We start from the raw sequence: 22893 nt of genomic DNA on the forward strand, positions 1-22893 counted from the left end.
GTGCATATATCTGTTCTTGTTATGGCTCTCACTTCTTTAGGGTATATATCCTTCCATCTTCTTTTGATGTTCCCTGTATCATTCAATATGTTGTCCATAGAATCTTTCAGTATTGCAGCTCAAGGCTTGAATTTTTTCTTCAGTTCTTGCCGCTTGAGAAATACTGAGCGTGTTCTTCCCTTTTGGTTTTCTAACTCCAGGTCTTTGCATATTTCATTATAATAACTGACTTTGTCTTCTCAAGCTGCTCTTTGAAATCTTCCGTTCAGCTCTTTTATCATGTCATTTCTTCCATTTGCTTTAGCTACTCTCCATTCAAAAGCAAGATTAAGAGTCTCTTCTAACATCCATTTTGGTCTTTTCTTCCTTTTCTGTCTTTTTAATGACCTTCTGCTTTCTTAATATATGATGTTCTTGATGTCATCCCACAATTCCTCTGATTTTCAGTCACTGATGTTCAATTCATCAAATATATTCTTTAGATGATCTCTGAATTCAGGAGGGATAAAATCAAGGTCATATTTTGGCTCTCATGGACTTGTTTCAGCTTCAATTTGAACTTGCAAATGAGCAATTGATGGTCTGTTCCATAATCAGCTCCTGGCCTTGTTTTGGTTGATGATACTGAGCTTCTCCATCACTTCTTTCCACAGATGTAGTTGATTTGATTCCTGTGTATTCCATCTGGAGAAGTCTACGTGTATAGCCACCATTTATGTTGTTGAAAAAAGGTATTTGCAATGAATAAGTCATTAGTCTTGCAAAATTCTGTCATACAATCTCCAGCATCATTTCTATCACCAAGGCCATATTTTCCAACTACTGGTGATTCTTCTTTGTTTCCAACTTTTGAATTCCAATCACCAGTAATAATCAACACATCTTGACTGCATATTTGACTGAAGAAGTTGGTAAAAATCTTCAATTTCCTTGTCTTTGCCTTCGGTGTTTGGTACATACATTTGAATAATAATAGTATTATCTGGTCTTCCTTGTAAGTGTATGGATACTATCCTATCACTGACAGCATTGCACTTCAGGATAGATCTTGAAACAATGAATGCCACACCATTCATCTTCAATTTGTCATTCCTGGCATAGTAGATCATATGGTTGTCTGATTCAAAATGGCCAAAACCAGTCCATTTCAGCTTACTAATGCCTAGGATGTCAATCTTTATGTGTTCCATTTCATTTTTGACAACTTCTAATTTCCCTGGGAGCTCTGGTAGTGTAGTCCCTAAGGCAATTGACTACTAACCAGAAGGCTGGCGGTTCAAACCCATAAGCCACTCCTTGGAAGGAAGGTTAGGCAATCTACTTCCATAGTGATACCACCTCAGAAACTCAAGGAGGAGTCACTGTGAGTCAGTCCAACTTGACAGCACTGTTCTGGTTACCTAGTACCACTCTGACAAGAAATATACCACAAATGGGATGGCCTTAACAAACAGGAGTCTATTCTTATAATTTGGCGGCTTTAAGTCCAAGTTCCAAGTGCCAAGCTCTAGGGATTGGGTGAAAGCCCCTCAACCTTGGGGTCCAGCTCTGCCTCCTGCTTCCGGCCCACTGGAGCTAGAGGTGTTTCTTCATTCAGAGAGCTGCTGGCTGCTGAGGCTGAGAAGCCCTAAGGTTGACAAGTAAAAAGGCACAGTCCCAATGTTACCAAACCACACGGCAGGCCATTAACTTAAGCCCATTGTAATTTCCCAAGGTCGGCAGAGCATAGCAGGCTGCTGAGCAATGACACGGCTACAGGCAGGGTCCAAACGTGCCATAGGCTAGAGACCATTCTCAAAGCTTCTCCTTATATACAGGAAGCAGACCACATACCCAAAGGCAGCTACTCAGCTGCTCACAGTAGATTCCACCATGGAGTTGATTACCAGTCTCATCATGGGGAATACTACATCCAGCTGCCCAGCCACTCAGTCAGGCCCAGCCATGCTGACACAAAAACATAACCACCACAGGCACATAACAACAACAATTTTCCTAGATTCATACTTTGTACATTCCATGTTCCAATTATTAATGGATATTTGCAGCTGTTTCTTCCATTTTGAGTCATGCCACATCAGCAAACAGAGTTCCAGAAAGCTTTACTCCATCCATGTCTGTGGTAGTTATGTTTGTGTGTCAACTTGGCTGGGCCTGGTTGAGGGGCTGGGCAGCTGATGGTAGTTATTCCCCATGATGAGACCGGCAATCAACTCCAAATGGGATCTACCACAAGCAGCTGAGTAGCTGCCTTTGGGATGTGGTCTGCTACCTGTATTTAAGGAGAAGCTTTGAGAATGGTGTTTAGCCTATGGCATGCTTGGACCCTGCATGTACTTGTGCCGTTGCTCAGCAGCCTGCTGTGCTCTGCCAACCTTGGGACTTACAATGGACTTAAGTTAATGGCCTGCTATGTGGTTTGGTAACATCAGGAACTGTGCCTTTTTACTTGTCAACCTTGGGACTTCTCAGCCTCAGCAGCCAGCAGTTGTATGAGTGAAGAAACACCTCTAGCTCCAGTGGGCCGGGAGCAGGAGACAGAGCTGGACCCCAAGGTTGAGGGACTTTCAACCAGCCCCTAGAGCCTGGCACTTTGAACTTGTACTTAAAGCCTCCAAATTATAAGAATAGACTCCTGTTTGTTAAGGCCATCCCATTTGTGGTATATTTCTTGTCAGAGCGGCACTAGGTAACCAGAACAATGTCATTAAGGTCAACTCTACTTTGAGAGAGACCAGAATGTCAGTTTGTCATACTGTGCTGGCTTATGGGTTGCCATGAAGCTGGAGGCTCATTTCAAATACCAGCAGGGTCACCCATGGCAGACAGGTTTCAGGGGAGCTTCCAGACTAAGAGAGACTCAGAAGAAGGAAAGAGCCATCCACTTCTCAAAGTATTAGCCAGTGAGACCCGTATGAACAGCATGAAACACTATCTGATATATTACTAGAAAATCTATGAATAGCCCTGAAACATTGTCTGATACAGTGCCGGAAGATGAGTCCCTCAGGTTGGAAGCCACTCAAAATACAACTGGGGAAGAGCTGCCTCCTCAAAGTAGAGTTAGTCTTAATGATGTGGGTTGAATAAAAGGGAATATACCTGTGACCATATATAAGATTGGCAGATGTATTTCTACGTATATGTTTGTATATAGTAGAAGAATGTCCATATATATAATAGAGCTAGCCCACCAGCCACTCCTCGGAAGGAAGGTTGGGCAATCCTACTTCTGTAGTGATACTGCCTCGGAAACCCAAGGAGGGGTCGCTATGAGTCGGGGCGACTCGACGGCACATAACAACAACAACAACAACAGCAAGGAATAAAGTTATGACAACTTCTTAGCCATAGCCAACCACTCTGAGGGAGCAAGTAGTTGGACCTGTGGGCTCAGGACCATGGTTGCAGAGGTCATCATCAAGCTCAATTGGCATAACATACTATACATAAAAACATTGTTGTACATCTTACTTTGAAGAGTAATGACTAGGGTCTTAAAAGCTTGCAAGCAGCATCTAGATGCAACAATGGGTCTCTCCTAATCCAGAGCAAAGAAGAATGAAGAAGATCAAAGGCACAGGGAAGTGATTAGTCCAAGGGACTAGTGGACTGTACGAACCTCAGCCTTTGTGACTGTGAGACCAGAAGAACTAGATGGTGCCCAGCTACCACTGTCAACCACTCAGAAAGGGGTCAGTGAAGGAGATCCTGAATAGAGTAGGAGAACAATGTGGAACAAAACTCAAATTCATTAAAAAAAAAAAGAAAGAAAACAGATTTACTTGTCTGATAGAGCCTGGTGAGACCCCTGAGACTATGGCCCCGAGTTACCCTTCAGATCTGGAATTGAACTCACTCCTGTGGCTTCTGCATTAGGTAGATACATTCCTTAGAACTATCAATCATGAGAGAACAGAAGGGCAGTATTTGCAAAGGGCGTTAGCTCATGGGGCAGGAATGCATAGGATAGAAGGACACAGGGAAGAGGTAACTACCAGGAGGAAGTGGGAAGAGGACTGTTAAAGTGTAGGGAATTGCAGTCAATGTCATGAAGCAAGATGTGTATGAACTGCTATATGGAAAATGAATTTACTCTGTAACCTTTCACCCAAATCACAATTAAAAATTAATAATAATATCTTCTGCTTAAGTCTTTTTGTTGCAAGAAGTATTAACTGTTCTTTCCACTTAACTCACACACTGGGAGGAAGGATGGTATCCACAGTAACCCAAAGCTACAGGAAAAAGAAATGAACTCTTCCCACCTTCCTAGGCACCCTTGTCCACCTCAAGCTGGTTGCTTTGAACACTAAGGCATATAGCCCAGCTTTTAGCCAAATTATCTTTGTCTTTGCTACACAGAATCCTTAGCTAGTCTATTTCTGTCTACCTTCACTCCACCCGCACCCTCAGATATCAGTCTTCCTTGGCACTACTAAGCTACCTCAGGAGTTACCTTGTGGCATCTCCTCATCTGACTCTGAGAAAATTAAGTGTAAAGAGATCTGTCAGGGTCACACAGCAAGTTGGTGGTGTAGCCAGGACTAAAGCTCAAGTCTTGTGACTCTGAACACAGTTTTTCTGTTACTTTGCCTTGCTCTGGTACTTGTGTCTGCTGACTTAGGGGACGCTGTGGTGAATAGAAGGTGTGAAAGAGATAAAGTGAAAGATTAAATGCAGGAAAAAATGGATGTCATAGGGTTGAAATAAACAACAAAGGCACATTGACTAGTTTTTTTTTTAAGTTTACATTGCTTCTAGGTGGATTTTACCTGATGTTTATAGAGCTATTTCATTGGTAATTGACATAGATAGAAACTAATCCTTTCCTCTGAGTTTTAGCTGGCTTACAAGTATATATGAAAAATAATGAATTTACGGGTGTAGGTAGACCAAGTTTGAAGATAGATGGGAGAGAAGGCAGTGGAAATTGCCTACTCCTTCCTGAGTTGTCTTTCTTGAGAATCCAATTCTCATATGATTGCTGGCGTTTAATAGTAAATGTCAGAGAAAAGAAAAATGGCAAGAGAGAATAGATTTTCCACTAAGGCCTTGGGGGAAAAAGATGCTGCATAATAACCTAGTGAGATGGGACCACTGCTTATCCCAAATCACAGTCTGAAAAAGACAAAGTAGCTGATGCAAAACTAGTAGAGAGGAGGGATAGAGCAGGGTTAGGAGCTCATCCATGAGGGTGCTTCCCTGGCCTTGTTTTTGGTTGCTGTGGAGTGGGCACCAACCCACGGGGACCCCATATATCACAGAACAAAACATCACCAGGTCTGGTGCCGTCTTCGTGATCATTAGTATGCAGAAATCCATTATTGCAGCCCTTGTGCATTTTAAGTGCCTTCCAGCCTAGGGGACTCATCTTCCAGCACTGTAGTAGACAGTATTCAATTGTTATCCATAGGATTTTCATTGGTTAATTTTCAAAAGTAGATCACAGGCCTGCCTTTCTAGTCTGAGGAAACTCTGCTGACTCCTGTCCACCATGAACGGCCTTGCCAGTGTTTGAAATACCAGTGGTGTAGCTTCCAGCAGCATGCAAGCCACCACAGTATGACAAACTGACAGACAGGTGATAGTCCCTTGCCTTAGAACCTTGAATGTATTAGCGTCTCTTAAAGAACAAAGATGTCATTTTGAGGACAAAGGTGCTTGATGGTATTTTCAGTTGCCTCATATGATGCAAAAGCTAGACAACGAATAAAACAGACTGAAGAAGAATGATGCCTTTGAATTATGGTGCTGGCAAAGAATATTGAATATACCATGGACTGCTAGAAAATGAACACATCTGTCTTGGGAGAAGTACAGCCAGAATGCTCCTTAGAAGGGAGGATGACAAGACTGTGCCTGTTCTGGTTCCTAGTGCCACTCTGACAGAAATATACCACAAATGGGTTGGTCTTACCAAGCAGGAGTTTATTCTTACAATTTGGAGGCTTTAAGTCCAAGTTAAAAGTGTCAGGCTCTAGGGACTGGGTAAAAGCCCCTCAACATTGGAGTCCAGCTTTGCCTCCTGCTCCCGGCCCACTGGAGCTAGAAGCGTTTCTTCACTCAGACAGCTGTTGACTGCTGAGGCTGAGAAGCCCCAAGGTTGACAAGTAAAAAGGCACAGTCCCGATGTTACCAATCCACACGTAAGGCCATTAACTTAAGTCCATTGTAAGTCCCAAGGTTGTCAGAGCATAGCAGGCTGCTGAGCAACGACACAGCTACATGCAGGATCCAAGCGTGCCATAAGCTAGAGACCATTCCCAAAGCTTCTCCTTAAATACAGGAAGCAGACCACATCACAAAGGCAGCTACCCAGCTGCTTGTGGTAGATCTCACCATGGAGTTGATTGCCAGTCGCCTCATGGGGATTAACTACTACCAGCTGCACGGCCACTCAACCAGGCCCAGCCAAGTTAACACACAAACCAAACTACCACAGTGTCTTTTGTCCTTTGGTCATGTTATCAGAAGGGACCAGTCCCTGGAGAAGGACACGATGCATGGTAGAGAGTAGGCGAAAAAGAGAAAGCCCCTCAATGAGATGGATTGACATTGGCTGCAGCAATGGGATCATAGCAATGATTGTGAGGATGGTGCAGAACTGGGCAGTGTTTTGTTCTGTCGTACAGAGGGTACCTATGAATCTGTACTGACTCCATGACACTTAACAACAATGAAAATGATTTAGCCCTCTGAGCACTGTTGCAATTCCTTGGTCTCTCTGGCTTACACACTGGGTCACGAGGAAGTCAGCGGCCAGAAATGCTTAGCTGTCAATCAGTAACTGAATTCCAGTTCCCTGGTAGCATAGTGCCTAAGGCATTTGACTGCTAACCAGAAGGCTAACGGTTCAAACCCACCAGCCACTCCTCAGAAGGAAGATTGGGCGATCTACTTCCGTAGTGATACTGCCGTGGAAACACAAGGAGGGGTCGCTATGAGTTGGATCCAACTCGATGACAGTGAGTTGGTTGGTTGGTTGGTTATTGTATTTAAACTGCCAACAAGCCTCTTATTCCCATTTACCTTTCTTCTTGCTGCCTTTGCCTTTGACATTTTGTTATGTTCTTTCCCAAACCAAAACCAAACTTTCTAATGCTGAATTGATTCCAACTCATAGCAAATCTTTAAGACAGAGTAGAACAGCCCCATAGGATTTCCAAGGCTATAAATCTTTATGGAACCAAACTGCCACATGGCTCTCTCGTGGAGTGGCTGGTGGGTTCAAACCACTGACCTTTTGGTTAGCAGCCAAGTGCTTTCACCACTGCACCACCAGTGTTCCTTATATTCTTTCCAGGGAGAGCAAGATGCCAAGAAGGAGACCATAGTAATGTCAGGCATTCTTAATTTACTGTAGTAAACCTTCTAAAATGTAGCTGTGAGAAAATGGAACCTGAGGTGAAGAGGAAAGGGGGTTATAGATGAAAACTAAATTTTCATTTTCTTAAACATGACTTAAATAAAGTTGAAAACTTTTATTATAATTGAGCAGTTTTTCTCCCCATCCAGAGAAAGCAAAATGAAGGTCCCTCTGCTATGCTAACTCAGCATCTTTCTTTCTTTCTTCTTTCAGCAACCATGCAGCAAGTGGCCAGGACAGTGGCTAAGGTGGAACTCTCAGACCATGTGTGTGATGTGGTATTTGCGCTCTTTGACTGTGATGGTGAGTGGGGCCCTCTGGAGTCAGCAGAGAAAACTGAACAGTATCTCAGCCCTCAGCATCATGACATTGAGAAATAGAGCCCTTGGGCCTGGTTTGTGTTTTCCATTTTTTCTTGTTGTTGTTATTCCAGTTTGCCTATAGGCCCTAATTAATCAGTGGCCATAGGATCTTAAAAATGGACACACAAATGTTAGACCAAGTTTGCTGCTTAGTAGTCTGAGAGCACTCAAATATTTGAGTGTGTCTAGGTAGAAGTTGGTACTGACCTCTCTACCTCCCAGGGTACATTTCATTCGGTCCATCTGCTTAGCGTTCCACTTCCACACAGTGCTCCATAGTGTCTGAGGCCTCCTCAGTGGTCTAGCCTGTTTCAGAGATCCTGATTTTGCTCTCCATGATTATTTCTCAGCTGTGTAGGCTGATACAATAATACTACTAATACTAATAATGGAGGCTTACTTTTTTTTCAGTGCTTGCTATGAGCCAGGCACTGTGCTACGCAGCTTATTTAATCTCCTCTCCAAGGTATTATTATTAACTGCGTTTTATGGTGAGGAAACTGCGACTCAGAGAGGTTATTTTCCCAGAATCACAAAGCTAGTGGCCAGGATTTGAACCAAAGCTATACCGCCTCCCTCTCTACTCTGTTACTGCTTTGTCTCACAGCCAGGATTCATTGTTCATCATCCTCCAGGGAGCTAGACTAATGGAATTTAAGAAACGGCTCAAAGCTCTGACCTTTGTAAAACCGTCCCTTTTGGTCTCAGCATAATGAATCACTCTGACCTTTTCATTCCTTAACTTGATTCAAATTTTTCTGTGTTAGTACATCTTACATTCTGTCTCTGTGTATATGACTTAACTTTCCTACTAAATTGTGGGCTTTGAAGGGTACAAGTCTTATTCACCATTGGACTTTGCATAGAATCTAGAATAGTACTTTGGACATTAATGAAAGCATTCCTTAATGCTCTAATTATTTGAATCTCCATCCTGCACCCACAAACCAATGTCTGATTCAAAGGAAACTTCAGGGATAGGACAAGGAGATGAGGTATTCTCTAGAGCTGCCCTGTGCAATTGGATATCATTAGTCCCATGTGACTATTGACATTTAAATTAGCAACTCAGTTCCTTGGTCTGTCTGGCCACATTTCAAGTGTTTGGTAGTCACATGCGGCCAGTGGCTACTGTATTGGACCAAAAAAAAAAAAAAGAAAAGAAACCAACTGCCATTAAGTTAATTCCAACTCCTACAACTCCTACTGATCTATAGGGTTTCCAAGGCTGTAAATCTTTACAGAAGTAGATTGCCTCATCTCCATCCTGTAGAACAGCTGGTGGATTTGAACTACCAACTTTCTGGTGAGCAGCCAAATGCCTTAACCACTGTGCCACCAGAGCTCCTTTCTTTATTGGACAGCACAGACATAAAATATTTCCACCATCACATAGAGTTATTGGGATGGCATCACTGTAGAGAAACAAACTTTCCCCAGATTTTCTTTTTACTCTAACAACTTCTAGGTGGAATGAACTTCTTCCCAAAAAAAAAAAAAAAAATTATTTTTATAATTTTTGGAGCTGTACCTACATTGAGACACCATCCTACAGCTGGCCTGTGAAATGAATATGAGAACAAAGGCAACCAGCCTCTCCATTTCCCTCTTCTCCGAGGAAGTCCTGGGAAAGGATGTTTGATTTTCCAGCCAATTAGCAGGAGGCTCTGTCAATATCCACTTGAGTCACCTTAGGAAAATCACTTATCATCTCTAAAAACCCAAAATTCACTGACGTCTAGTTGATTCTGACTCACAGTGACTCTAAAGGACACAGTAGAATTGCCCCCTAGGGTTTCCAAGACTGTAAATCTTTATGGAAGCAGACTGCTACATCTTTCTCCTAGAGAACAGCTGGTGGGTTTGAACCACTGACCTTTTGGTTAACCACAGTCCTTGACCACTATGCCACCAGAGTTCCTTCTTTAGGGTTTATTAACCAATAGAAAAAGGAAGTATATTGAATAAAAAGCCATTGTTATTTCCACCAGTGCATGATCTCAGGTCAGAATGTCAGAGGATCAAGAATTCCAATTTGCAGACAGACTTGTTAATCACAGAATTGTAGCATTGCACTCACAAATCACACATGTACATAAATGACACAGTCACATTCCTGGTTTGTAGTTTACATAATCCAGAGTGGTCAGTTCTGGCCTTAAGGAAGCTGGAAGCCAGTCCCATAGGAGTTTGAGTGAAATGATCTCAGGTTTTTTCCATTTTCAAGCTTCTTTTTATATAAAGTCTAGGAATCCTATTCAGACATTTCTGTTGGCTTAATTACATTCTTTTTTTTTTTTCAGTGTACCCTCTTAATTATGTTTTGATCTATTTTACTGATTGTTTTTCAGCTAAGCCAGGCTAATTTTTAACATTTTATATCAAAGTATAATATATATACAGAAAAGTGCAAGTATCATAAGTATACAGCTTGGTGAATGTTTAAAAACTGAGTGTGCCACTGTAACCAGCATCATCCAGGTCCATCACATTACCAGGATGGCAGGGTCTCATGGTGCCACCTTCCAGTCACTTCCTTCCCCCAGGGAAGCCACTTCCCTGACTTCTCCCTCCATAGATTACCTGTTTTTTTTTTTTTTTGTCTTATATAAATAAGGCAAGGCAGGTTTTGTGAGGTATCTTATCTCTGAAGCTCCTCAGCCAGAAAACATGGGACAGTTTAGGTTTTCAGGTACTTTCTTCAGCGGGAAAAAAAAAAAAAAACTCCAAACTTGCTGCCATCCAGTCAGTTCCAACTGATAGTGACCCCTCCTTGGGTTTCCAAGGCGGTATCTCTACAGAAGTAGATCACCCATTTATTCCCCCTTCCCCAAACTTAATCATTGTAAAGGTTTGTTAGTTTCTTGCTCACCACCATAACAGCTGTCATTCTTTTAATCAGTAGACATTTATTTACTCCTGGGCTTTCTGGTCAAAAGATAACTTGTTCTCTGTCATTGGAGTGGTTGCTGTTCCATGTGGCTGGAGGTGACTTCTGGTTAAACGAGATGCTCTCCAAGGTCTCGGTCTCTCACAGTCATCAGCGTCTACCACTGAAGAGGATGGAATGGCAGGCTGTGGGGAGACAGGCTAAACCCAAAAGGCCAGATTTTGATTTTGGTTATCAGCTCATCATCTCTTACCTGTATTATCATACAGGCTCCTAAACTGGCTCCCACACTCCGGTTCAGAGATGCATCCCCTTGATGCATCCTCACATATCCAGCCAGAGAAATTGACCCAAAATGGAAATATGACTACATCTTGTGCCTCTGCTTCCAGTCTTTCTCTGGTATTCCACAGCCCAAAAGATAAAATGCAAGCCCTTTAGTGTGAATACAAGATCCTTGGGGACTTGTCTCCTGCCTACTTCTTCAGTTTACTTGCCATACCCCCACCTCCATGTATTCAGCAGTACATACCTACTTAGTTCCCCAGCAGCCACGCTGCTTCCTGCCTGTGCCTTTGCTTTGCTGCTGACACTGTTATGTAGCAGGGAGAGGGTGGGGTTCTTTAGCTTCTACTGACAACGAATTGGAGAGGCAAAATGTCCACACAAACCAAAGTTTTTTTTTATTATTATTATTATTTTATTATTATTTGGGTGAAGATTTACAGAGTAAATTCACTTTTCATACAGCAGTTCACATATACTTTGTCTCATATCATTGACCAAAATTTACAATGCAACAGCTCCCCTCCCACTTCCTCCCCATAGTTACCTCCTCCCAGTGTCCATCCCTCCATACTCTTCTGCGCCCTGAGCTGTCTCCCTGTGCACAAGCAGCCCTTCCTTCTCCCATGATTGTTCTCTCCAAGGCGTGTGTCTACTTGAGGTAAATGTTTAACTCACATGCCTGTACTTTGTTTGGCTGGAAACCACAGTTGTGGGTTCAATTTCAGACCTGAAGGGCAGCTAGGGGCCATAGTCTCAGTGGTTCCACCAGGCTCTATTGGACCAGCAAACCTGGTCCCCACCTTCTTTTTCTTTTTTTTTCTTTTTGCCTCCAAATGGTTTTGAGTTTTGTTCCACATTGTTCTCCCTCTCTATGCAGGATCTACTACATCCCTTCCAAGTGGATGACAGTGGTAGCCGGGCACCATCTAGTTCTTCTGGTCTCATAGTTGTATAGGTTGCAGATCGGATGGTGTACCAGTCGCTAGGACTGATTGTTTCCATTAATTTTGGTTTTCTTCTTCTTGACGAGGAGAGACCCATTGTTGCATCTAGATGGCAGCTTGCTAGCTTTTAAGATCCCAGTCGCTACTCGCCAAAGTAGGAGGTGGAACAATGTTTTGTATAGTATGTTATGCCAATTGAGCTTGATGTCAAACCAAAGTTTATTAAAGAAAAAGGAGAGGTGAGGGGCTCTTTCTACCTAGCCTCCTGTCTTTTCCAAAACAAAGGATTTCCTAGCATTTACAAAGGGTTTTAGGCAGGAATGAGGCATCATCTTTATTGATAAAATAGGTGAGGGTTTGTGGGGGGGGGGGAAAGGTAGGGTTATGAAAATCAGGAATGTTCGTAGGAAGTAGCCAAGATGTATTCCACCACAGAGGCTACAGAACAAAGATGGAACCCGTCACAAAGACTGATGAAATGCTTGCCATGATTTATTCTGGGATGTTGGCTTATGCATGATATCTCTGGACTTGGTTTGAGTCTCTACAGGGGATTCCTGTTCTTGACTGCCTCTGGTGGAAGGTCCTTTTATAGGTCAAGTTGAATTTTACTGCCTCATGCTCTGCACCTGGTGAGGTACTTGGAAAAACAACTCAGGAAGTTTATCAGAATTTTACAGTGGTCAAGCTTGTGGGGCTTTTGAAATGTAATTTTATCTTGCCTAAGGGCCTGGTTTGGTGATTGCCAGTAATTCTCAGTCTTACCAGTGGCAAGAATACTGGCTAAGCGGCTGCTTGATGCAGCCAGCCCTACCTATCTCACCACTAACTGGAATGCCTTCTCCATCCTACTCCCCTTTACTCAGCCAGTCTGCTCTTCCTTTAGGATTCAACTCAAAAGTCACCTCCAGGAAGCCTTTACTGACCTGCACTTACACCACCCAGCCAGGAATAGATATTTATTATTGCCTATTAGAGCACTTACCTCACTGTTGAGATCATTTATTTCTCTCTCCCATAACCTGGGTGTATTTCAAAGTCAAGGACAGGGTCTTGTTTATCTTTTATTCTCAACACCTAATATAGGACCTGCCATATAGTATATTCTCATTCAGTTGTCGTTAACACTACATTGAACTGTCCCTGAGTTACAGTCAGAAAAATCCAAGGAGCAAATCAGTTCATTTTAAGTCAAGCGAATAAGGTTTGGTTGTGAGAGAGCCTGGGCTTTCGAGACCTAGTATGAACAATGGAACTTTCTTTAGTGGCTTTTGTTCCAACTCATCTTTGTTCTGTTTGCCTCTTCCTCTAGGCAATGGGGAGCTAAGCAATAAGGAATTTGTTTCCATCATGAAGCAACGGCTGATGAGAGGCCTGGAGAAGCCCAAAGACATGGGCTTTACCCGCCTCATGCAGGCCATGTGGAAATGTGCACAGGAAGCTGCCTGGGACTTCGCTTTGCCCAAGCAGTAACCCAGAACTGCAAGAAGGGGTCACCTCCTCCACCCCAAGCACCCTGGAGCAGAAACAGGCACAGCCCTTCTTGATGCTACTTATGGAGATAGTGCTCCCTTCCCCCTGGGAATGACCTCAGGATTCCACCAGTTTCCCTTCTCTACCATCCCCCATCCCAGTGTTCTGCTAGGCCCTGGTTCTGCTCCATGATCATCGCATAGGTTGTCAAAAACATGAACAAGTCCTAAAGCTCAGACCTTGGCCCCTCCATCAGCATCACCCTTCAGCACCTTATGGCTAAAGACTACTAGGAATCGTCTCACGCCTGCCATCCTGGGAAACGGCCAGTTCTCAGATCAGTTTTGCAGTACATTTCTATTAACAAGAACATTCTTTGCTTTTCCTATTGCTGGCGTTTTTAAACTACAAGTTGGAAAAACCCCTGGCAGGCAAAAGGAAGCCAGTGGTGAATGATAATGAGGGTGACCCAGGCACTCTGAGCTGGGGGAAGCCCAGGCAAGAGGAGGGATCTCTGTCATTCCCCGGGGTGGTTCTGAGGCCTGCTCCAGAAAAGCTGTGTACACAGTGATAGCTGAGCAGATTTCAGAATTTAAAGCAGCTGCTTCGTGGCTCTCTCCAATTCTTTCTTTTCCTCTCAGGCTCCCTGAGAAGCCTCTGTCATGTCTCTGTGCTTTATGAGCAGCAGTGATTGAGTTCCTGGTCCCTGCAAGTGCCGGCCCCTCTGGAGTGCACCTCTGAAGCTGAGGCCTGGCTCAGAGCCCGTCTGCCCTCTGTCTCAAACACTTGTAAAATATTACTTTAATTATACCAGTTTCCAATAAACCCCTCAAAGGCTCCCGTCTCCTTTATTTTAGGTTCCTCTGGGAACCTTTTCATTCCACTTCCCCACTGGGTTTGCAATCCAGACTCATTTTCTTCCTACCAGAGTATGGTTCCCCCTGATGAAAAGCAACTTTTGGCACAAACAGAAGGGAGAGCATTTGGAGGTTAGTGGCAGTATTGCCCCAGCACTGCTTAGTTAGCATTTCATCCTGGGACAAGTTAGAGTCATTGATTACTTGTGCCCCATGATAAAGAACTAAGATGAATGGTAGATATGTGAGGAGTCATCTAGTATGATGGCCTAAGTTTGAAGAACCAAAGCAATTAGTGCTGTATAATAGGCCCAAGTTCTGGTTATAACTCTGTTATAACTCTACCATTAACTCACTGTAGCCTTAAGCAAGGCATTTCCCCTTATAACATGAGAAATAGGGTTGAGTTTAATGGGCTGTAAGGTTTCTTCCAGATTCAAAAGCCTGGGCTTCAGCTCTCCTCCAGAACTCCTGCAGCCTGCAGACTTCCAGCTGATTCCTGGTATGGCAGTGTCTTGAGGCTGTTGTAATAGAACAAAAGTCCCTGTGAGGTCACTGGCTCTGAATGTTGGTGGGGTGTGCTTGTCATCCAGAAGGGAGCAGAGGCCTGGACCTCTACAAAAAAAAAGGTACAACCGCAGTATTTCCTCAGGGCAATTTAAGAACCTCACTTCCAACATCCTTTCTGGGAGCAGATTAGATTATCTACCATTACCTACTTCATCTCTCTTCCACCTTCCCTCTCTCAGGCTGTACCTAGTATCCCAGCATAGGCTTTGCTTACTCATTGCCCCAGATTCATTGGCAAAATGTGAGCTGCTCTTAAATTTGTCCCAGAATTCCAGAACTACTCTTTCCCCTTGTTACCTACGAGGTTCTGAGTTTAGTTGCCAGCATGACTGAATAAACACACACAGGTGAAGAGGAGAAAGCACAGCTTTTATTAAGTTCATGCGTGAGCTGACACAGAGCAGGAAGTCCCTCAGATTCTGTTTACCCCTAGGCACTCGCTAAATTTTTTTTACAAGGTTGGGATTACCTCATAACCATGTTATACATACAATTTCATAATGATAACAGGTTAAGCATACACAGTAAGGGATACAAAGATGGCGGTCCTCAGCATGTCTCATTATAATGTTAAATCTCCACCCTGGGGTGTGCGAGTTACCATGCAAATATCGCCTTTTACCCAGATTAAGGCTATTGCTGGGTCAGTAACCAGTGATGTTCAAAAACACCTGCAAAACTCCTGACTATCTGTTTTTTCTTAAAAAGTTACATTTCTAAAATATTAATCCATTATTGTAAAAAGTCAAGGAAAGGTTTATATATGGACAGAAATTTTCTTTGCTGATTGTCAGGGGTGGGAGTGGAGAGGAGGGAACACTGTTAGATAGGTAGAGACAAGTACTGATTTGGGTGAAGAGAAGGGCAATGTACCAAATGTGAGTGATCAACACGGTGGCATTGAGGAAGAGGAAGACAGAGAGAGGTGCATGGGAGGTACAGACAACAAATATGAACCCTTTTACACATACAGTACTGCATTGTCATTGATGTACAGGTGGACAGATGGGTGGACAGGCTGAACTATTAGGTATGTTTATGCAGGGGGGAGTGTGCTCAAGACCATGTATAGGGTTGGCAGACAATGATTCTACAAGTGTATTTGTATGTTCTGTAAGAATCTCCGGGTATATAGTAGAGTTGACAAGGGACAAGGTTGTAGTCCATTCTTAGCCACAGCCAGCTACCCAGAGGGAGCAAGTAGTTGGCCCTATGGGCTTGGGACCATAGTCGCAGGGGACATCAAGCTCAATTGGCATAACATACAACACACAAACATTGTTCCACCTCCTACTTTGGCGAATAGGGACTGGGATCTTAAAAGCTTGCAAGCAGCCATCTAGATGCAACGATGGGTCTCTCCTCATCCAGAGCAAAGAAGAATGAAGAAAACCAAAGATGCATGGAAACAATTAGTCCAAGTGACTGGTACACCATGCGATCCTTAGCCTATATGACTGAGACCAGAAGAACTGGATGGTGCCTGGCTTCCATTGTCAACCATTTGGAGGGGAAGCTATATAGGAGATCCTGGATAGAGTGGGAGAACAATGTGGAACAAAACTCAAAATCATTTAAAAAAAAAAAAAAAAGGACCCGGTTTGCTGGTCTGACAGAGCCTTGTGGAACCACTGAGACTATGGCCCCTAGCTGCCCTTCAGGTCTGGAATTGAACATACACCTGTGGCTTCCAGCCAAACAAAAAACAGGCATATGATGAGTTGAATATTTACCTGAGGTAGATACACCTCTTGGAGAGAACAATCATGGAAGAAAGAAGGGCTGTTTATGCACAGGGAGATAGCTTAGGGGGCAGGAGTGCATGGAGGATGGACACAGGGAAGAGGTAACTATCAGGAGGAAGTGGGAGAGGAGCTGTTGCATTGGGGTAAATTGTAGTCAGTGTCATGATTCAAAGTGTATGTGAACTGTTGTTTAGAAAGTGAATTTGCTCTGTAAATTTTCACCCAAATCATAAGAAAAATTAAAAAAAAAAAAAATTACAGCTCTTCTTATCTCATTGAGATGAACCTTGAGAAAACTCTTCAGGGAACACTGTGCATCCTTTAATGAATGCTATACATGACCCTGATCCTCCTCCTGTTTGGTCTGAGATCCTGCCAAATCTGTTATTCACATCCTTTCTGAGCAGCCAGAAGAGATCTACTGAGTGAACTGTGTTTGCTAGAAGCTGAAAGCCAGAATGTGGTGTTGGGTAAGGATCTCACTGGCAACATCTTGAAACCCAGCACCCATGTGCTCAAGAAGATGGGACAGCCTCACAACCTTGGCATAATAGGGTGAATCCGCCCAGTAAGAGGGCTAGGCCAAAAGGGGCCAAGGTCCCCCGAGGAAGGCCTTGGACAAGGTGGCATTTGATCGGGCTGAGTAGGATTTTAGTAGGCAGAATTGGGGGTGCAATGGGGAGCATTTGGAATACAAGGCTGATTCATACTTCTCTACTTTTTATTCAAATTGTTTCTTCTACCTAGAGGGAATAATCTTCTCCTCCCTGCTTTAGTCTCAGATCAGATGTCCCATCTTAAGACTTCCTTGATGCTTTCCTAGACTATTATTAATGGCCCATCCTCTGCCCCCTAAAGGATCACTTGCTCACCCCTAACCACACTACTGTAATTCTATACAATTCTTGTGAGTTTATCACCTTCAAAGTTCAAACCCAAAACAGTGACATGATCAAAGAGACAGTCCACCACCAAAAACTAAACGTAACTGGAACAGTATAAACATGATAACAGCAATGCCTCAACAAATTCCTCTCTCACACCTACAACTGTTCTCTACTTTGTTGTTGTTCTCTGCTTCTTAAAAAATATATATATGTAGTTCTCCACTTCTATCCCATAGGCTTCCAACCCTCTCCCTGCCCAAACTTTTTTTCTCCTGATTCTGCATCATATATGCCCAAAAGAAACCAATAAATAAAAGGCAAGTAGGACAGTCCCCAGAGGTAGGGGAGGGAAAGCAACTCAGAGGGGACCCACACTGCTGTGTTGTCTTGACTTTGGGCTCCAGCATCATCCAAGAGGAGAAGCGGGGAGAATATGGAGAGAGTTACTAAGGAAAAGGGGGCTTAAGAACGTGCATGATCTGTAAAAATTCTTATTTTAGTAGCTGTTAGTGCCCCACCTAGTTTTAGCTCTGGGTGGAGCATATACTCGGGAACCTAATGGGACTAAGCACCCAAGGAGAGGTGCAGGCAGTGACTGCTACCAAACAAGAAGGGACAGCAGCACGGGAGCCCGGAGCCCTGGCCAGAGCATCCACTTCATGCCCAAGCAGGGTAAGGTGACTCCACAAGGCAAAACCAAACTCACTGCCGGCCAGTTGGTCCTGACTCATAGCGACTCCGCCTTGGGTTTTCAAGGCAGGCAGCTCTTAAAAAGGAGCAGAGTTCAGCTTTCAGGCGTTAACTGCCACCTGCTGGCAAGAAGGTTTGGTGCAAGGAATCCGGCTTGTAGCCAAAACAAAAATCAAACTCACTGCCCTCTAGTCAGATCCGACCCATAGCAACCCCTCCTTGGGTTTCTGAGGTGGTTTCACTGCGGAAGAAGATTGCCCAAACTTCCTTCTGAGGAATAGCTGGTGGGTTTGAACCGCCAGCCTGGTTATCAGTCAAATGCCTTAGGCACTACTCCACCAGAGGAGGGAGACAGCTTGAGTTCAGCCTCCGCCAGTCCTAGTCCTGAGAATAGGCCTTCCAAGGACCTGGGCAGCATGGACGGGGCGGATGAAATGACCAACCAGAGGTGCAGCATAAGCGTGAAGACCAGCACATGGATATGGCTGTCAAGGAGAGGAGGAAAGGAACACCACTCGTCTTGTTCTCTGGGACCCCAGGATGGGAATTTTTACCAACAACCAAGAGGCTATCATTCACTGTATTCATTCTGTAACTTTACTGATTCCCTACTACGTGCCAGGCACTGAGTGAGGTCCTCAAGGAATTTATGTTTTAGTGAGGGAACAGAAGAAGCAACAGGGACGAGTGTCCTGTGAGAGCCCTCAGAAAAGCAGAAGGGCCACCTAATCCAGACTATCCTGACTGCCACAGCATGACCCGTAAAAAGGCAAATTAACCTCGGAACAAAAAAGACATCCAGTTTGACTGGGACTTACAGGAAAGGTGTGAGGGCAAGATCTCCATCTCAAGTTAGCTGGAGACAGGCTTGATCATTACTGTAATGAAGGTCACTGAATTGTATGGGTAAAATGGAAAAACTTTTGCTATGTATATATTACCACAATAAAAGTTTTTTAAATAAATACATGTAAAATACATATAGGAGCTCTGGCGGCATAGTGCCTAAGGCATTTGACTGCTAACCGGAAGGCTGGTGGTTCAAACCCACCAGCCACTCCTCGGAAGGAAGATTGGTCAATCTACTTCTGTAGATATACTGCTCAGAAACCCAAGGAAGGGTCGCTATGAGTCAAATTGACGGCAGTGAAGTTTTGGTTTTTTTTTTTTTCTTTTGGTTTTCAAAATACATATGACTACAGGTGCTTTGGGGAAGGCTCCCCAGAGAAAATGATTTTTTTAAAAAAATATATATTTTTAATCTAAAAAAAGACCTAAGAGTTTAGTTGTTATGTATCATCAAGTCAGACCCGACTCAGTGACCCCTAATGGGTTTCTGAGGCGGTATCACTATGGAAGTAGATTGCCCAACCTTCCTTCCAAGGAGTGGCTGGTGGGTTTGAACCACCAGCCTTCTGGTTAGCAGTCAAGTACCTTAGGCACTATGCTACCAGAGCTCCTTAGAGTTTAGTTGTTGTTGTTGTTATGTGCCATCGAGTCAGCCCTGACTCATAGCAACCCCTCCTTGGGTTTCCGAGGCAGTATCACTACGGAAGTAAATTGCCCAATCTTCCTTCCAAGGAGTGGCTGGTGGGTTTGAACCGCCAGCCTTCTGGTTAGCAGTCAAGTGCTTTAGCCACTATGCTACCAGAGCTCCTTAGAGTTTAGTAGGAGTTAGCAAAAAGGATAGGAGGGTGGTCCAGGCAGGGGATACCAAGAGCACAAAGGTCCAGAGGCCAGAAAAGCGTATTTCATTCAGGAACTGAAGTTCTAGAAAGTATCTGGTGCACAGATGGCCATGTGGTAACACGTGAGGGAAGGGAAGCCAGGATCTTGCCAATCACAGAACAATAAAATAACTAAAAATATTTATTTGTACTTTTTTTTCTTTTAGTTGTGCCATATTATAATTACATTGTTGGGAGGCAATAATAGTTTACTAAGCCTAGAGCTTTTCTTTTTTTAACATTTTTGTGGTAAATATATAAAACAAAACATTTGCCATTTCATCTGTTTTTGATTATACATCTCACTGACATTTATTACATTTACCATGTAGTGCAACCATCACCACTACCCATATCCAATTTTTTTCATCACCCTAAACAAAAACTCAGTGACATTTGGACATTTTAAAACATAGTTATGAATAATTCATGCCCATTGCCACAGAGTGATTCTGATTCATAGTGACTCTACAGGGTAGAGCAGAACTGCCCCATAGGGTTTCCAAGGCTGTAATCTTTACGGAAGCAGCTAGTGGGTTCAAACTGCCAACCTTTCAGTTAGCAGCCATGGGCCTACCCATTGTGCCACCAGAACTCCTTAATAACTTGTAGGGTATAGGTGAAAAATCACTGAAATTTGAAAATCCTTACAACTGAATGCTAGTGAAAATACTGCATATAAAATGTGTGGGACACAGCTAAAGGGAAGCTTAGAAACTTCTTAGCAGACTTCCATACTTTTTTCCAGAAGACAGCTGACAATGAACTGACAGCTGACAATGACAGCTGACATCTCCTTCAAGAATTGACAAAATAATACTCAAAATAACAAAAAGTAAAAATACCTGATATTAGGGGATAGCAGTAATGACTGCCTAACCTGCTGAATGTAATTAATGTCACTGAATTATACAGTGAAAAATGGCGTACAATTTCTGTTATGTACATTTTACAATAATTTTTTAAAAAATAAATGCATATAAAATACATTTAACTATAAACTAGAGTGCTGGAAATGGAAACTGAACAACCAAGATGCAATTAAAGAAAAGGTTGATTGTTTGTGAAAAATGTCACTATTGTTACTGAACAATTTGTGTAGAAATTGTCAAATGGGAACCTACTGTGCTGTGTAAACTTTCACCAAAAATGCAACAAAATATTATTTTTAAAATATATATATTATATATATATGTACAGATACTGTAGTGATTTAAAATGTAATAATATTCTGAACAACTTTATGCCAGTAAATTTGAAATGGATAATTTCCTAGAAAGTATGACTTACCAAACACACAAGAAAAAAATAAAAAATCTAAATAAACGTACAACCATGATAAATTGAATCTAGTTAAAAATCTACTTTAAAAAGCAAACCCAGATGGGTTTTATTTGAGAGAGGGAGAAATAATAAAAACCAGATCATACAGGATTCTATAAGCCCCAATAGGGAGCTTGAGCTTTTACTCTAATGATAATTAGGAGCCACTGAAGGGTTTTAAACAGGAAAGTGATACACTGTAATAAGATTTGCATTTTAGAAGGATAGCTTTGGGTGCAAAGCAGAGATGGATTGGAGTTGGACCTTAAAAACTCGTTAATGGATGCTGGAAGCCTTGATTAGAGGAGTGGTTGTAGAATTGAAGAGAAACTTGAGATTTGTGAGATATTTAGGTCAGGGAGTGATTTGGCTTGAGAGGCATTATGAGAGGGTATCAAGAAACAGATTTCTGTTTAGGTAACGGGGTTGATGCCAGTACTCTTCAGTGACATTGGGAAGCAGAGAGGAGAACCAAGTTTGGGAGGAGGCTGAGGAGGCAAGTTTTTGACATGTTGAGGTAATTGAGAAATACCCAGGTGGAAGCATCCAGGTGACAGTTAGATGTAAGCGCCTGGCTCAGCAAAGAGGGTGGTGAGTTAGGAGGTTTGGAAACTCCTAAACCTGAGTTCTACCAATTTCAAGGGCAACTAACCATGAACATGTGAAGTCTCGGGATCAGTTTCTCAACTGTAAAATAGGATACCAGCTCTTCCCCCAAGGAAAGCTAGGACAAAAAGAAAGGACTTTACGTCAAAGAACCTTCACAAGTAATCCCCACCTTACAACACAGTTCCCTTTCAACTACTCCATCTTAGTTCAGTTCTGATGTTAAGTTGTGCCAGGATTCAGGAGGCCACTGCCCAAAGCTGGAGAGGCGGGGTTGTCTTGCTAAAGGGGCAGAAGAATGGGGCTGAGGGGGTGGAGTTGCAACTCAAATAGACTAGGACAATGGGGCTGCCCAAAACTGAGGGAGCAGAATTGTTGTCCCAGTGGGTCCCAGTGGGCCAGGAAAGTGGAGTTAAACCCCAGGACTGAGGGGCCTCCACCTGGAATCCAGAGGGCATGGCCCAAACCTAGAATCACTGAGGCAGGAAAAGTCAATGCCCATCAGAAGAACCCCTTTCCAGGACTGGAAGTTAAACAGAGCCAGCAAGTAGGCAGCCTGGTATTCTTGCTTTAGGTGGAATATGATAGAATGAATGTGTTTTACACATTAGCAAAGACATGAATTTGGGGGAAGCCAAATGGTAGAATATCACAGATTGACCTGTATCCCCCCAAAATATGTGTCAGCTTGTTTCAACAATGATTCCCATATTGTGTGGTAGTCCACCATGTTGTGATCTGATGTAATTATCCTCCATTTTTTATATGTGTTGTAAATCTTCATCTCTGTATATTAAGAGGCAAGATTAGGGTGGGTTGTGTCTTGAGTCACAGCTTTACATGAGGGTATGACTCACATCCCACCTTTACTTAAGTCACCACACTTACTCAAGTACTCAAGTCACACCCTTACTCAAGTCACATCCTTGCTTGAGTCACACCCTGTGGTGTAGTGAATTATGGCAGTGGGTTAGTATAATACATCAGATCACAAAATAGAAGATAATCACATAATACTAAGAATCATGGCATAGCCAAGTTGATACATATGTTGTTGTTGTTGTTGTTAGGTGCCGTCGAGTCATTTCTGACTCATAGCGACCCCATGCACAGCAGAACAAAACACTGCCAGATCCCGCGCCAGCTCTATGATCCCTGCTAT

The 22893-nt window shown here is 43.1% G+C and overlaps 1 protein-coding gene across 1 annotated transcript in view; it reads left to right on the forward strand.

The window, feature by feature from the left end:
* Positions 1-13326, forward strand: part of MICU1 (mitochondrial calcium uptake 1) — a 277929-nt gene extending 264603 nt beyond the window's left edge. Inside the window, exons 12-13 of the mRNA XM_042780922.1 lie at positions 7583-7672; positions 13166-13326. Of these exons, the coding sequence (XP_042636856.1) occupies positions 7583-7672; positions 13166-13326 (251 nt within the window). The remainder of the gene's footprint in view (positions 1-7582; positions 7673-13165) is intronic.
* Positions 13327-22893: the final 9567 nt, after the last annotated feature.

This window comes from Orycteropus afer, unplaced genomic scaffold (genome assembly GCF_000298275.1).
Source record: "Orycteropus afer afer isolate SDZICR_OR568_19922 unplaced genomic scaffold, OryAfe1.0 scaffold00070, whole genome shotgun sequence".
Lineage (NCBI taxonomy): Eukaryota > Metazoa > Chordata > Mammalia > Tubulidentata > Orycteropodidae > Orycteropus > Orycteropus afer.